This window comes from Neodiprion fabricii, chromosome 4 (assembly GCF_021155785.1).
Source record: "Neodiprion fabricii isolate iyNeoFabr1 chromosome 4, iyNeoFabr1.1, whole genome shotgun sequence".
Classification (NCBI taxonomy): domain Eukaryota; kingdom Metazoa; phylum Arthropoda; class Insecta; order Hymenoptera; family Diprionidae; genus Neodiprion; species Neodiprion fabricii.
This window is the reverse complement of record NC_060242.1, coordinates 10231097-10247941: the sequence shown is the minus strand read 5'-3', so window position 1 is coordinate 10247941 and position 16845 is coordinate 10231097. Positions and strand designations below refer to the sequence as shown.

At 39.1% G+C, this 16845-nt stretch overlaps 1 protein-coding gene across 4 annotated transcripts in view; it reads right to left on the bottom strand.

Moving 5' to 3' along the window:
- LOC124180874 (tubulin polyglutamylase TTLL5) overlaps positions 1–16845 on the bottom strand; it is a 280376-nt gene that overhangs the window by 214533 nt on the left and 48998 nt on the right. For all 4 annotated transcript variants that reach the window (XM_046566773.1, XM_046566771.1, XM_046566772.1 and 1 more), the window contains exon 3: positions 1872–1949. In XM_046566773.1, the coding sequence (XP_046422729.1) occupies positions 1872–1949 (78 nt within the window). The remainder of the gene's footprint in view (positions 1–1871; positions 1950–16845) is intronic.

Sequence of the window (16845 nt, the reverse complement as noted above, 5' to 3'; positions counted from 1 at the left end):
ACTTCGTTAAAAATTAGATATTCATTTATTTTGATGGACCAAGGGACACAATCTTCAATCCGATAAGTCAATATCCTCGTAATAATGTTCTGCCATTACTCTAAAACATGATTGTCCTTGAAACTAATTGTGACGTTAAGGTGCATTTTGAGAAAGTTGATTTTTAACTTGTGTCGCAGGATGTGATCTACGTTTTTGAGATCTACGCTTCCGATTAGATTTTCTTTGTTTCGAATCGTACTAACATGAAATACAGAAATCATTTTAATAAATCTAATATTACTTGAATTTTCATTTTGAGTATTACGTTCCCTTCATTTACTTAATCGAACAGCATTGAAAATTTGCGAAATAAACTCTGATAATCATGGGAAAATTTTTAATAGTAGTAGCAATAATTTATTGATCGGAAAACATACATTGACTATCGACTATTTGTAAATTTTGTTGAACTATTTTCGAGAAAAAAATAGATTCACAGTTCTGTTACAGATAGTGAGTTATTTAAATTTCTTGAACGCTCGGTTTAATGTCACATTTTCGAAAGTGATAAAATTCAATATTACCGCTTGAAATCACAAGAGAGTGAGAAAGTTGCTTAGTTGCATGAAAGTGGCGATGATCTTTGTACGTGTGATAAATTGAATAGGCAGATAACAGTAAATATTAGAGATGTAATTATTTTGGCCGTATCATCTGTTGATAGACAAAAATTTCATTGTTATTTCTAATGTACGAAATAATAAAGGTGATCAAATAAAGTGTTTCCACCTACCTGCTGCGTTTCTTCCAAGCACCCGACATTTAAATAGATTTCTCATTTCGGTCGAATAAAGCCAATTTTCAAAGAGCATTAGCATCAACTTTCCGAGTCACTACCTCGACTGTTTGAGATTCTAACCTCGAAAATTCGTATGAACTACATAGCCGCCAGAAACAGAGTTTGACAGCTGAAACTCGGAGTGGCCAGCCTGTCCGAGCAGCCGATAAAACTCGCGCATGCGCATTGTATGTATAGTTTCAAGAGATTGTCCCGGTATAGTTAATAAATGAATAAACACGCATACAATTAATACAAGATACTACAAGTCTCATCTTTGAATTCAGCAGCGATCATCTCCTTCCATGCGGCTCGGTCGAAAAGCTAGGGACGTCTAGCACATGTATCAAATACATATTTTCAATTAATAAAAATTTAATGTAATCCTAGGAAGGCGCTGCTGGTGAGTAATAACAGAAATTATAAATACCGTCGAATTCATCAACTAAAACTTCGAATTAAACATAAAATCAGTCGAGTATATGAAAATAGGTTGAAAAATGGGTTTTCGATTTTTTGAATAATGTCAAAACAGCGCACCGTCCCAGAAAATCTAAACAAACTTCAAAAAATTAAGCTTGACCAGACGTTTGTACTGTAAAAAAAAAGTTAATCGCTTGAAAAATTCCAACAAAAATGGGCAATATAAGTCTTTGGACATTTTCAACACAGCCACTTTGCGGTCGAAAAATCTGAAATAAATTCACAGCACATATACAGATATCTGAAAAGGCTCCAATATTTCTCATACTCTCCATAATCAAAGTGCCGCGGAAATCGGATGAAACTATAAAATCCCGTGTCAATTTCCAGCGTACAAGTAAAGGTAGAGAGTTGAAATTTCGGCACACTTAGTTTCTTATGAGACGAAAAAATTTGGTTTGAAGTAATTCTAATTCTGTTGCGGCATATTTTAGATGCAAAACCCGGCCAAGCCCTCTCTATTGTACTTCTACTAGTACGAGAATCTATGCTTAAAATTGATTTTTTCAGCCAAGTCGGGATGTCTTTTTAGTTTTCCATGCATTTCAATTTACGAATATGGACTCACTTGAATCGCAGTACCGGCGGCTTGCCTCCTCCAGATCCAGTTAGCAGCCATTCGTTGTTGTCTTTGTCTTTTGTTGTGCTGTACAAAAAAGGAAAATTATTCATTTAAATACCTCTCTGTCAGGGTGAACATCGTAAGATCTCATATGTAAAGAGAAAAGCATTCACCACGCACGTACAACTGATCACGTTAGGCGAAGTGTACCTCATCTAGAGGACATTGTCGAATTTAGCTTCACAATATTAGAAAAGAACTTCAAGCAAAGCGCTTAGTTCGAAAGCAGAAAGATATTATAAATTTAGAGTCCACGATAGCCCGAGACCTCTTAAAGGAATTGGTAAAGATAGGATAGAGCCGCGTATTCAAAAAAGTTTGAGCTGTAGGAACCAGTTAGGAGCAGAACCTATAAATTCTGATAATATTATTATTTCTTTATTTGTATTTTGGTTTTCTACAGTTAAGTTTATAACCCAAATCGCCAAGAGCGAACGATACCAATTGTATTTGATTTGATACTATTAAAGCCTATTTACTGTCAAATTATACACTCGTCTGTCTCGTTGTCCAACAATCTCCACGAACTCATAGCTGCACCTTGAGGGAAGGGGGGAATAAACTAACAGACAGCCAAGGTATTCCCTGGTCTGGAGGATCGGCGGTGTTTAGGGTCAGTAACCCACGACTGAAAATAGGCAGGCGACTCTGTTTACTCCGAGTTCGCAATTAGAAGCGAGTGCTGGAAAGCCCGTATCTCCGATTAGGTGACATACGCCTCTCTCACTTGTCTCCAGCTGGAAGCAATGGCCAAACAAGCCCTTGTCTTACTGAAGGGAGCAACGGGCGGAGGTGCCTGTTCACGTATCAAGGAGGCTTTGGTGATACCTAAGTCCGCATGGTCCGACGGTCCAGGGTTTTTGGGTCCAATAAGCTGATCCTGTAGCTGTATTCTAAAGCTCCAGTAACTATACGCACCCTACGGTCTATCTTGTAGTTACAGCAACTATATATTAGTCAGCTCTGATAGCTGCAAGTTGTTCAGCTCTCACAGCTGAATGGTTTTGCTCTAAGAGCTGTAAGTTGCGCTGTGCTCTGGTGCGTTGACATATTTCATAACCTTCAAATTTCATGAGTATGATTTAAATACAGTTGATAGATAATTGTTTAAATAGTCCATTCAAATATGTAAATGACACTGAATAAATAATGATAATAATGATGAAAAATAATACTAATAGCAATATAATTGTACTATTTAATAATAAGCGCTGTGAGCGGAGCCGAAAAATTCTGGTCTAGCTCTTCGAACGAAGCTGTTTAGCTGAGAGAGCTGAACAACGTACAGCTATGACAGCTGACTAACAGTCAGTTATACGAACCATGCAGTGCTCTTCCAATAACGGAACGTTTAGTTCGACGAACTGTTTACAAGTAACTATCTAATATTTGGTTCCACGAGCTGAATTTTTTTTTCCGTGTACGGCGTACATACTGTTACAAAGGGTGAAATCACCCGTTTTGCCCCCTTTTAATGATCTAGTAGTCATCATAGATAAAAGAAGTTTATAAACCTCTTATTTCTTCAAAAAGAATAAGGTCACTACGTCAACCAACATTATTGTAAAAACAGTCTTGTTTCAGACTTTGAACTAGAAACACATTCCCAGCAATTAAAGCTTCTTCTTAGCATTTTATTAACGCCTTCGATTGTGTCTAATTAATCAAACTCACGAATCCTTATTTTATTTTCGTAACGTCTAAGAACGTTACACTGGTGTCAGAAGTGGGATATTGAGTTTTAATCGAGTCAATTCAGTGCGTGAAATTTTAATAACTATGAGCAATAGTCGTTTGACACGCTCTCGACGACGGAAAAGTGGCGGAAATGAAATCACAGAAAATCCGCGAGTCCCTGAAACAAGATCAACACCTTCAGTGAACCCACTTTCCGTTCCTTCGGTGGCCTCGTTCACTCAAATTGATCTCTTGAAAATTATGAACCAACAGCAAGAAGCCGCCGATCGTCAACATCAACAACTGGTTCAACTGCTTCAAGACCAGCAAAAGCAGCGAGAAAGAGAACTTACTATGCAACAGGAACAGCGAGAAAGAGAACTGGAGCAGCGGAGGCTAGATAGAGAAGCTCAAGAACGTTTGGAGACAAGTCTACATGACCTGTTCCAGACGACTGTTGCGGCCCTTCAATCCGTCCATCAGATGAGCGGCTCTGGAGAGCCGGCTGTTACTCCTCGAGTCCCAGTACTTGCTACTCCACAGCCTTCCCTAGTTCCCTCCCCTGCTGTTCAGGGAGTTCAACATCCAGGACGATCCCAGGATGTTCACTACTCAAGGTCTGTTCCTTTTATTAGGGAAACAAACAAATCCCTAATCCGTAGAACTAGCGTAGGTAACGAGGTTGGCTTTTCCGAGCCTCTGTCTCATGTTCAGCCTCGATATTCTCATCTTAGTCAATTGAATAATTGAAGATTACCAGGGGTTACTTCTCAAATTTAATAGAAACCCATTTGCTCTTTGAATCCGCTTATGTTTGATAGAAAAATTCTATGGGCCGAGTATGAGAGACAATTTAATACAATTGCAAAGTATAATCAGTGGGACTCCGCCATGAAGGCCCACAGCCTTGCCTCTTGTTTACGAACTCCCGCGTTAAGCGTTTTGACAGCATTATCAGAAGAAGAAATTTCAGACTATGACAAACTTAGCTCTGCGCTAACATTGAGATATGGCAATGACCATTTAACGAGACTTTATACAGCACAATTACAAACGAGGAGACAAGGACGTGATAAGGATCTCGCGTCTCTGAGTCAAGACATACAACGACTATCTCAAGTAGCGTTACCAGAAGCCATATCCAGCTGGAACCGCCACATTCGAAAATCGAAAAATCTCCTATAGAATAATAAAGGGCTAATTAAAGACTAATTAAATGCTCTATTTTCGAATTAAATGCTCCGCGTTTTTTAAAAGAAACCTGTGGCGGTGCCAGCTCGGCATAAACCTGGAACTGCCGCACCGAAAAAAACGGAAAACACCTGAAATTTCGGAAAAGTGTTAGGGGCATAATTGTAGGCTAATTAGAGGCTCTTGGAATTCCTCATCTTTAGAATTTAATTGCTCGGCGATTTTTAAAAAAAAACCTGTGGCGGTGCCGCTCGAGATGAACCAGACTTAAAAAAAAAACAGGCTCGAGGTCAAATTTCAGAAAAGTGTGACGGTCATAATTTGAGGCTAATTAAAGGCTCCCGGAATATCACCCGCTCCAATTAACTGCTCCACCCCCGAGGGTTGGAAACCACCTCAAAACTAGAAGAATCGGTGTAACTCATGGACGCAACAACTTACAGAGTTCGTACGTGCGCCAAAATTACTCTAGAATTAAAGGCTTCTGGAAAACCATCCGCTCGAATTAACTGCTCCACCCCCGAGGGGTGTAAACCACCTCAAAACTAAAAAAATCGGTGTAACTGATAGACGCAACAACTTACAGAGTTCGTACAGGCGCCAAAATCACTCTAGAATTAAAGGCTCCCGGAATATCACCCGCTCGAACTGACTGCTCCACACCCGAGGGTTGGAAACCAACTCAAAACTCGAAAAATCATAGTAACTCTTAGACGGAACAAGTTAGAGGGTTTTTAGAGGCGTTACATTGATTTCTTAATCATAGGCTCTCCGCTGCACAGTTCAAAAGTCTGTGTTACAGAAAATCCATACAAGTCGAAGTAATCCATCTCAATTACCAGATTTTGGTCAGTTCAAAACAGTGCATTATTGAATTGTCTCTGATAACAGAAGAATTTTCAACGACACAAGCCCTGCAAAAATCAGTAGAGAAATTTGAGTGAATTTCAGGATACACAAAATTTTTAAGTGTTCAGTTGATTTCATGTTTTGTCAACGATCAAACCGATTATTCTGCCCTTTTAGTAGTACAAACTAATTCAAGTTTCACGGGACCGTTTTCCAGTATAGTTCACTACTTCGTCGCTATCAGGAATCATGATACCCCTTTTCAATCCATGATTCCCGAGATTATTTTAAATAGAGTAATATCTGGTTTTGTCCGTAACTTCGTGCTGGTGCATGAAAATGCAGTTGGATCTACTATTGGATCAGGTGTCAACATTGTTGAAAATTGTTCATCGCTCACAAATTTGCTGCGATAATGGGTTCTGCCCGTATAAGCCAGTCACAGTCATCCAAACCATATTTCACCCTACGTTGACTCGGTTCATTTACGACGATATCGCCCTTGATCCATTGAATTGAATCCACCCATAAATCACAATCGTAAATCAGTGATCATTAATAATATAAATATTAATAATAAAATATGACTTAATCATGATCACAAAATTGCAGACGAACAGAGGGTATTTCGACAATGAGCAAAAGAAGCTTGTCAATGCCTAAGCGCTTGGAGTAAATTCATTTAAATGACCTGTGTTAAATTCCATTATTTATCAAAAACTCATCAATTTCATTCACCAGTAATTGCTTATAGTACACATTGTTAATATTAAATCTCATCGGTAGAAAAAATCATTTTTATCCAGCAAAATAGCTATTAGTGCTATGAGTTCGAGGAACTCCTCTAAAGAAAATTTTATAGAAGGCAAGATGCAGCTAGATGCAAGACGTATGGGCGTCTCTGCACTACGTTCAAGCCGGCTCTTTGGCAATACTGGTTGACAGATCAGATTTGGAACGCAAGCCGATTAAAATGTGCATTCAATTTCCATAATTCGAAGAACACGCAGGATGGTTCCAGCGGTTCAGCCAATGGTATGTATACTGTTACATCTGTGGCAGACAGGCATAACCGAATAAGTCCATAGATTATGTTTTCGAGAAACCGCGATTTTAAGTTACAGATACTCTGCCGCATCGGGAAAACGGTTCCAGAATTAATTACTGTTGGAAGCCATTCTATTTTACAGAAGATCGAATGTAGCAATATCATTAAAATAATTCAGTCATTATTTTGTCACTGCCAAACTGAAACAATTCAATTTATTCGGTTATAGCGGGATCCGGTGGACTTATCCGGTTATGCCGGGAAATTGGACTTATTTGGTTTAGCAAAACCACTATATTTCTATTGAGATAAACAAATGTCGACAATTATATATCTTAAAATAAAATACGGATAATAAAGTCCGGCATAAACTCATTTTTCCAAAAAATGGACTTATTCGGTTATGCCTGTTAGCCACAGAGATATATTGGCATTTTATTCGTTACTACTTGCACAGAGATATAATACCCGGATGCTGTAATTAGCATCCATTGTAATGATAAATATACCCTATACGATCTAACGACACGTATATAGTCGGACTAATAATAATAACAAGAAACAAAATTTACAAGTAAAATTAAACCTACAAAAAATTAATGAAACTATTAAACTACAAATAATAATAAAGGATACAACCGATTATAATTATGATCTGAACCTATGACTAAAGAAGAGTAACTAAACGATATAAAAGTAGTTTCATCCAGTTGGACATAATATACATACATGAAACTGACATTGAATAAACATACTAGTAACAATCACGAAAATTACACCATGAATATTTAAAAAGCGAACTGCAGCAACGGCAATAATAAACAAATATTCATAATGTTAGTAATATATAATAATATATATAATACTGATAACGATAGTCCTAATAAAGTTAAAGATAATAATAACAACAACAACGACAGCAATGACGAATGCGAATTTTTCTCGTATCTTTGTTTATACCAACGACGAAATTCAAACATGTTTATAACAGTCGAAAAAATTCGTTTTCTTTTCGAAAAAAAAACTTTCACTTTTTGAAACATATTTGTTATGTTGAGATCATTTGTCTAAACCCACGCTTCTCACTCCTTCTCGGGAGCTGGCTGATATTGTTGCCGCGGTCCGCGGTACCAACCGCACATACACGGGCGCACACTCGTGTGCCTGAACAAAGGCGCATCTCTAGCTAGACAATACTACGAAACACACATTTACGAGTGAAAATAAAAATAATAACCGAGTATGTGAGGCCGGTACCGCGGACCCCGGCAACAATATCGGCCAACTCCCAAGAAGGGGCGAGAAGTGACAGCGGGGAAGTGCTGATATTCAATTCGTAAACGAATAATAATAATTCACCCGGCCTAACAAAACGGCAATTTCCGTGGCGGCAAATCGAGATGAAATGCTGCACTCGGATTGGCCTTGCACTATCGCTTATATTTGAAAAACTATGCGTCGGACGAGCTTTCGGTTAAGAAATTTTCGGTTGGATTTTAGCTAGGTATCACGCTGGCTGATCCGTCGGTCCTAATTTAGGGACTTTGCATGTTGCATTGTTCTTCGCAATTCATCAGCAGGCAACCTACAAAATATTATTAAAATCATTAAACTACAAATAATAACAAAGTATATGACTAATTATATAATCTAAACCTACAAGTACAGAAAAGTATATGAAATTAAAAATATTAACAAATGTGTAAAACTAAACTAAAACAAAATTAATAGAACCATTGAACTGCAAACTAATAACCAAAGATGCAACTTACTATATAATCCAAATCTACAACTACAGAAAAGTATGTGAAATCAAAAAAATTAAAAATATGTAAAATTAAACCGACAAAAATTGATAAAACCATTGAACTACAAATAATAACTCACTTGTTGTGTAAGAAAAATAATAACTGAACAAATTGAAAACTTAAATGTACAAAAATGGTCGTTTTCGACCTGGTAATAGTTCTTATCAATTTTTGTTCGATGTTCTATAGGTACCTGCAATTGTGGAGGGAAACTAGTCTACAAAATTGACAACGGTATCGATACTGCCAGTAACAAAACTCGTCTGGAATGTATTGTGACGAAAGGCACCGGAAAGTGTGGTAAACGATACTTACGGGCACCAATTCGACGAGATATCGCTAAAGAATTGTACACGAAATCAGCCGCAATATACCGTGCCGAAAAAGCTGACACTTTGATGTTACCAGGGGATTCCGAGCCTCCTCACCTGCCCAAGAAAAGTGCTTTGGTTAATGCTAAGCATGAATATATATTGTCACAGTACTTACATCGTGACCCAATTCAAGCATTGCAAATTATGAAACTGAAGTCAGAGCAAAATACGATTCACGCCATAGAGATGGACCCGTTCCACCTTTTTTACTGGACTAACCATCAGCTCCATGTCAATAGAGCCTACGCAAAGGAAGAGCCAGCCTGCATTTCGATCGACGTTACTGACAGCATTATAAAGTCGATAGAAAGGACCGATGGTTCGAAATCCAAGTCTATTTGTTTGTACCACTGTGTAGTACATAATCGAAATGGACAGTTTTCAGTTTCTCAAATGCTCAGCGAAAAGCACACCACTGTGGCAATTTCATACTGGTTAGCGGAGTGGGTTTCTCAAGCTGCTGCATACCCGAAAGAAGTTGTGTGTGACTCATCCAAGGCGTTATTAGGAGCAGCGGTTAGGCTCTTCACGGACTATAAAACTATCGAGGATTATGCCAACGCATGTAATCATACCTCTACGTTGCCACAATGTTACATCAGACTTGATGTATAGTCGAGGAAATAAAGCAATGGACTGTCGATTTTTTGAGCAGTAAGACGGATTTTAATGCGGTTTTTTGCATTCGATTCGTAAGAGTGCCTACAAACTTTGTGAACTAAATTGATTAATTAATTTTTTGAAAATGCATTATGGCATTAATAATATGTATTTTGCAAGTGCACTTCCAAGAGACACTAAATAAAAAATTTGCTACTCGAGGGTTTTTGGGGTCGCTGAACACGAATATCGCCACGGCAACCGTCTCCGAGGTACCTGGTGCCCAGGGTGGACAGTAACAACGTCTTCTCCTAGAGTTTTGGCGAAAATTGTGATCGAATTTGTGATTGAATTAAGAACAATATACTTTCATTGAGGTAAAAATAATAATACTCAAGATAATTCCAGAAAAAGACGTTGAAACGTTCACCCTGGGCACCACGTACCTCGGAGACGGTTGCCGTGGCGATATTCGTGTTCAGCGACCCCAAAAACCCCCGAGTAGCAAATTTTTTATTTAGTGTCACTTGGAAGTGCACTTGCAAAATGCATATTATTAATGCCATAATGCATTTTCAAAAAATTAATTAATCAATTTAGTTCACAAAGTTTGTAGGCGCTCTTACGAATCGAATGCAAAAAACCGCATTAAAATCCGTCTTACTGCTCAAAAAATCGACAGTTGGGCCGTTTTTAGTGCTTTATTTCCTCGACTAGTAGCTCATTTTCTGAAGATGTACGCAGATTTTCTGAAAAATTTTCCGAGACGAGTGAAGGTCTTTTACATGACGGTATTAGGCCAATTTGTACAAGTCCGCGACATGCGTTCTGCCGGCGAGATGTTTTAATCGCTGCTAACGGTGGCACGATGTGAGACAGACGGCAACTTATGTTCTGGTCAGCAGTCACAATGTGATTACCATAAATCGAGGCTAAAAAATACCATCAACCCGTCGTTGGAAGCTTTTGAAGAGGATAATAGCCCGCCAGTCGAAACTCTCCCGGATGATAAAAGCATCTTTGAAGACATTAACGTCGTCAATTATTGGTGGTCATGGGGTAGAGACATTGACCTAAAAGTAAAAAGCGTGTCAAGAATTGAAGAGGGCGATCACGATAATGCGCATTATTTACCTGCGTTTGCAGATCGCCTGTTGAGAGATATTTGATGGTTCCCATTATGATCGAGTGTATGTCGTGACTAATTTGGCTACGGCCGAGTACCTGCTACAAGCGCGTCGATGGAAAGTGAGTTTAGCATAATTAAAACTCACCTATTGAGGAATGATTCTAAGCCGTTGAGGGCGGACGTATTTGTGGCCAAGCGTATCAACTACATTAATGGTCGAACGAAAATTGTCCACGCAAACATCGTCTCCAAAACAGTTTATAATGCAAACAGTACGGAGGGTAGTACGAATCTCAACGATTCTTATGTTAATATTCCCAACGTAGATGACTCATCTGAATGCCACGATATTATTCCTAGCGATATAGCTCAGGATGGTTTCTCTGAATTCCAACCAGCAATGCAAGCAGATCCCGAGATTAGCTCGTTGTCAATACAGAACAATGAAGTTCTCTTAGCTGCGTCTTCACCTCAAACGCGACCGGTAAAAAAAATTATTGCTCAGTCATGTACACTGTGTTCCTCATCTATTAAACCAGAGTCATAAAAAGCGGTAAAGGAATCCATGGTATGCTTGGATTGTACCAAACTTGAGGGCACTACTTGAGGTGACTTGGTTACTTTAGACGAGATCCCAGAATGTTTTGTTGATCCGTTAAACAGAGATTTGTCCTGTTTCCGTTTAATTAGCGTGATTGACTTCACACCGGCAACCACTCGACGTTCCGCTGACATGGAAAAATCACCTGTTCGTGGAACCGGTCATTACACGAAAATTGCGGTGAGGCCAGCTGGAGTGTACGAGAGGTTTGATGATACTAGGAATAAATCGCAGAGGTTACCCAGTCGGTATCAAGCCAGACCTCACATGCTCATATATTTTGAATACAAGAATTAACATAAACCATAAAAAAAAATTCAAATTAAACCATCTCAAGTTATTTGGGTGGGAGTAAGAAAATAAAATAGCCGATTCATAGAAGGACAAGAAGATCGAGTTTTCAAAGACGCGAACATCTCATTCATAGAATAATCGAAACATATCCAAGTAAAGTCCAAGTATATAAAATTGAAAATATAGAAAGTCGAAATACAGAGTGTTTAGAGAGTTGGCAAAAGGATATGGATCATCGACGTGGGATCCGCGAATTAGTGATGAGGACGAGTGTAAATGAAACCAAAGTGATGTTGAGATGGAGAAAGATAATGATTAATAGTAACCAAGAATTTTATTGATTCTGATGCGGCGATACAGACCGTATCGCAAGAGAACGTTACAGGGAGTGATGATTTCACAGAGCGAGAGAACACATAGATTACACACATACATGATTTCGAGACAGTAGACAATACATGAGATACAGCTGATAGGTTTTGAGTCGCGACACGGGCAAGCGGCGAGATTTGACGCAGAGACGGCAAGTAAACATTGCACGCGAGTGTGCGTACATGTGCGAGGACGATTTTGAGTGTCGCGAGACACACATTTAATTATTCGATACTTTGCCGAAACACAGAGGCAAAATATAGAAAGATCAAAAGATAGAAAGCAGAATCAAGAATCTGGGTGTGATTTTGTATGATCGAGACGAATTCTGACGATTGTACATTTTGACATTCTACATTCTGATCTTTTGATTTTTTCAATTTTCCATAATTGAATTTTCCACATGTTTTAAATTCGACAATAGATATTTTTGCTTTTTTAAAGATTCGATATTGTGGCCCTTCTATTTATCAATCTTTCTATACTTTCACACCCACCAGGATTTACTCGATTTATCCTTCTTTCTTTCAATTTTGAATATTTTCAGCTGAAATTTGGTGCACATTCACTTCACTAATCCTTCATAATAGAACTCTCTGTTTACTTTACCTTCAATACAGCTCAGCACTCTGCGTCGGTCTTTGAAGCCTTACTTTAGTTGACACACAATACGTTTCACTAAATGTTTTTCACTCACACGCAGGACAAAACACCGAAATAACCCCCCCGAGGGTGACAAACTAATATCCCCCTGCGAGAGTACGAATGATGTCCGGAGAATATTACTACGTGGGCGAATGCAGTTAAGAAATCCGCGATTTTATCTATTCAATTGTACCACTAAGACGTTTCAAACGATCTCACAGGTGTATAACGTTTCCCGGAATCGACCAGACCGCTCTATTCACTACAAGTAACTGGCAGCGTTCTCACTGTACTTGCCGAACCGATATTTTGTCTTACCGGCGCGGCGGCGTGCTCGACACGTGTTGCCGGACCTTTTGTTAGTGAGAGCGGTCAAGTGCGCGCACCGCACACAGCTCTCGCCAAAGCCCAGAGTCGAGTCGCAGGTAGAGTTGCCAACCCCAAAATACAAAAGCCGGACTCGGCGCTATGCTTGGCCGGATATTTTGGCCTAAAAGCCGGACATATATTTTTTTAATAACCAAGCGTACCTTTTTTCAAGCCAGACATACGTTTCCAAGGCTAGACATAACTTTCATAATAAAAAACAATTCGATTACGTATTTTAAATGTTTAAAAATGTTTACCTGCTGCCCCGTAAGCAGTGGTGGCTGCAGCTTTGTAGGTGGCCGTGGACATTGCTGAGTACTAATAAGTCACAGTTTTATTCCAAAATTAACCAGTATAACTAGCAACTATCAATAATTAGTCCCATCATCATTTGGTATTTATTTAAAACTAACTCACTAGAAATACGGTTACCGCTGACTGATGTTCAAAATGCATAGGCTGAGCACACCACGCGTTCTTACCGCCGACTAAAAACAAAACCTGCTGCGAGTAGTACAAACAAAAAGGTGAGCCGTTGCCGTGAATCGGCATATGCTGCATTGATTCGCTCGCTCTGCAGGCGCTGCATCTGCAGATGCATGCGACAAATAAAACTGACAAAAAATCTAACAGAAGCCGGACAGGCCGGACACGTGAATATTTGGCCGGATATGATCGTAAAAAGCCAAACATATCCGGCTAAAGCCGGACGTCTGGCAAACCTACTCGCAGGCCCGTTTCTTTCAAGAGTACGCAGGCTCGATATCTACTCTACGCACTCTTCTCGCTGCATAGTGGCGCACTAGAAGACCGGGGTTGACAACAGATTTCATTACACCATTTTCACAAACTTCATTTTTTTTTGTATGAGTAATCCGTGTAACATATAACAACCAGGGTGGCGACAATTTTGCTCAGATGAACATCCTTGACTTTTCCCGTCAAAAGATGCAGAATTTCCGAACTTTTTAACACGAAACTTGGATAATGGTGAGCAGTTTTTACGACCAAAAGCTCGCAAAGTTGTGTACCTTGAGTATATAAATTTGGATCTAAAAAACAAATAGTAATTCTCTGTTTCACACAACTGATCAGAAATTCAACGATACCATTTCCGAAAGTTAGCTGAACCGAAATTACGAAGCCTTGCTGCAGAAGTTTGCAAAAGGATTCACGAAAAAAGTACGTTTTTCCCTATGGTTCATCATAATTATCTGACTCTTCCCGATAGATGATATTCCTTGATTATTCCCGGTTTTCTCGGTCTGTCGCTACCTTTTTTTTTATTTTTTTTTATCGCTGGTAAATGCCTTATGCACACCCCGAGATCCGCGTAAGGGCTCTGCCCTGATAGTAATATGAACAACCTCCAACGCACCCCCATGACGGGGAGTTACGGGAGGGTTACGATCACAGCAAAAAAATTGACAAAAAATATTTATAGCCGTATACGCGAAACTTATTGTACGCATTAATTCGAACATAAGACACTTGAAAAATATCATCTTCCGCCTGAATTCCACGACAAAACTCGTCTTCCACCCACATAAGTGTTGGAATTTTGCGAATTTCATCCGTATATTTAAGTCTCGATTCTTACGGTAAAAGATCTATTACAACTATCCGCTAGAATTTGAATTTATTCACTGAATAAATGTCTAACATGAAAAAAAAAACTTCACGATAGTCTTCCAATAATTCAGAACAGCAACGATCGTCTTTCAGGCAGGTTGAGATGCAGCGTTGTAGCCTTGTCGCTGACGTGCCACATGCCCAGCACAGTTTCACAGTCCTGGACGACCGTCGTTGTATTTTATAGGTGAAACAATATTCTTTTCGCGTTTGTTATTCTAAAAAAGAGCATCGCAATTAATTTCATCCTTGGAAATGCAAATTTTCTTAGATTTTTTTACGCCTGCTTATATGGGTAGGAGTCGAGTTCTGTCACGAAATTCAGGCGGAAGAAGATATTTTGTGAAATTCTTATGTTCCAATCAATGTGTACAAAAACTTTCGCATACGTCTATGAATTTTTTTTGTCAATTGCTTATCGTGAATAGATCTCTTTCGTAAGCCCTGATCATGGCGGTGCATTGGAGGACGTTCATATTCCTATTATATGTTCCACGGATGATTCATTAAATAAATTGATTGTGCCAAAACGACCCGGTTGTCGTTGACTCCTAGGCCAAAAAAAAATTGGGGCTTCTGAAAATTTGAAATTTGGAGTAGGAATTTTCTTTATATTACACTCACTTTCTCAAGCCATTAACACAATTTAGACCATTGTGTCTATCTTTCTACTTACAACTTGACTATGACTTGTTTACATATGACACACGTCGAATTTTCGAGTAGTTGATAGTCTGCTTGAAATGAAAAATATTTACGTTTCTTGAAAAAAAATGATAAAACAGTAAAATGATAAGAGAGCGATGCCAGAATGAATGCGAGCCTCAAACAATGTTATTCAATGATGCATGGCTAAATACTAGACATAATCCGCAATATTGGGAAAAAAGTCGATAAGAATTCAGTTTTTGGGATAAAATCGAAAACACGTATTCTGTATTCTTGCATGCTCTTCACAGTGCTGTTGGATTCATTGAGCTCTGATGAACATCTTGTTTCTAATGTAAAAAATGAACTTTGTATATACAAGTTAACCCCTAAAATAAAGATTTCTTGAGAATATTCGAAGTGTGTTTTTCATCACTTTTGACAAGGTATTTATTACTATCATTATTAGTTATCAAAATCCCCTCCTTGTATGCAAAACAGAAAAATCATCTTGGGAGGTGGTCAACTTTGGAGGGGTGTTTCACCCCTTTAAAATGAGTTTGGGCCGATAAAAAAAAATACGTGTGTCATCGATTTTGACCCTCTATAACATACCAGAGTTTCATCGAAATCGGAGGGGGACACCTGAAAACGTTTCCTTGTTAGTGTCTGAAAAGGGAAGGAAGGGCTGAATTCTTGTAATGGTGACGACGGTGGCGGTAACGAATACTTTTTATAGTGTGAACAAAGGTACACAGTAAATAATCTCCATCACCCACCTGCAATTCCGAAAGTGAAATCAATAACTGCAAGAACAATGCTTCATTTGCGTTACGATGACGTTCGTTGGTGACGATGCTGAAATCAAAGTACAAGACACAAAACTTGCCTAACGAATTCACGCAACACGAACATTTTTTCGCATTGAAAATCCTGGTTCCTGTTCCATCCAACTACTCCGTTGATTCGTGAAATTCGTGTGTCAATCACACCCTTGTGGGTGGACTAGAAAGCATTCGATTTGTAACGGCAGTGTATCAAAAGCCGTTGACTGTAGAGTGATTTTGGTGCCTCTAGAGACCCTGTAGGTTGTTGTGTCCAAGAGTTACACCGATTTTTCTAGTTTTGTGGTGGTTTCCACCCCTCGGGGGTGGAGCAGTTAATTCAAGCAAGTGGTTTTCCAGAAGCCTTTAATTCTAGAGTAATTTTGGCGCCCGTACGAACTCTGTAAGTTGATGCGTCCAAAAGTTATAACGATTTTTTGAGTTTTGTGTGGGTTTCCACCCATCGGGGGTGGAGCAGTTAATTCGAGCGGGTGATATTCCGTAATTGTAGAGTGATTTTGACGCCTCTAGAAACCCTGTAACTCATTCCGTCCGAGAGTTATACCGATTTTTCTAGTTTTGAGATGGTTTCCAGCCCTCGGGGGTGGAGCAGTTAATTCGAGCGGATGGTTTTCCAGGAGCCTTTAATTCTAGAGTAATTTCAGCGCCTGTACGAACTCTGTAAGTTGTTGCGTCCATGAGTTACACCGATTCTTCTAGTTTTGAGGTGGTTTTCACCCCTCGGGGGTGGAGCAGTTAATTCGAGCGGGTGATATTCCGGGAGCCTTTACTTAACCTCTAATTATGACCGTCACATTTTTCTGAAATTTGACCTCATTCCCGTTTTTTTTTTTGAGTC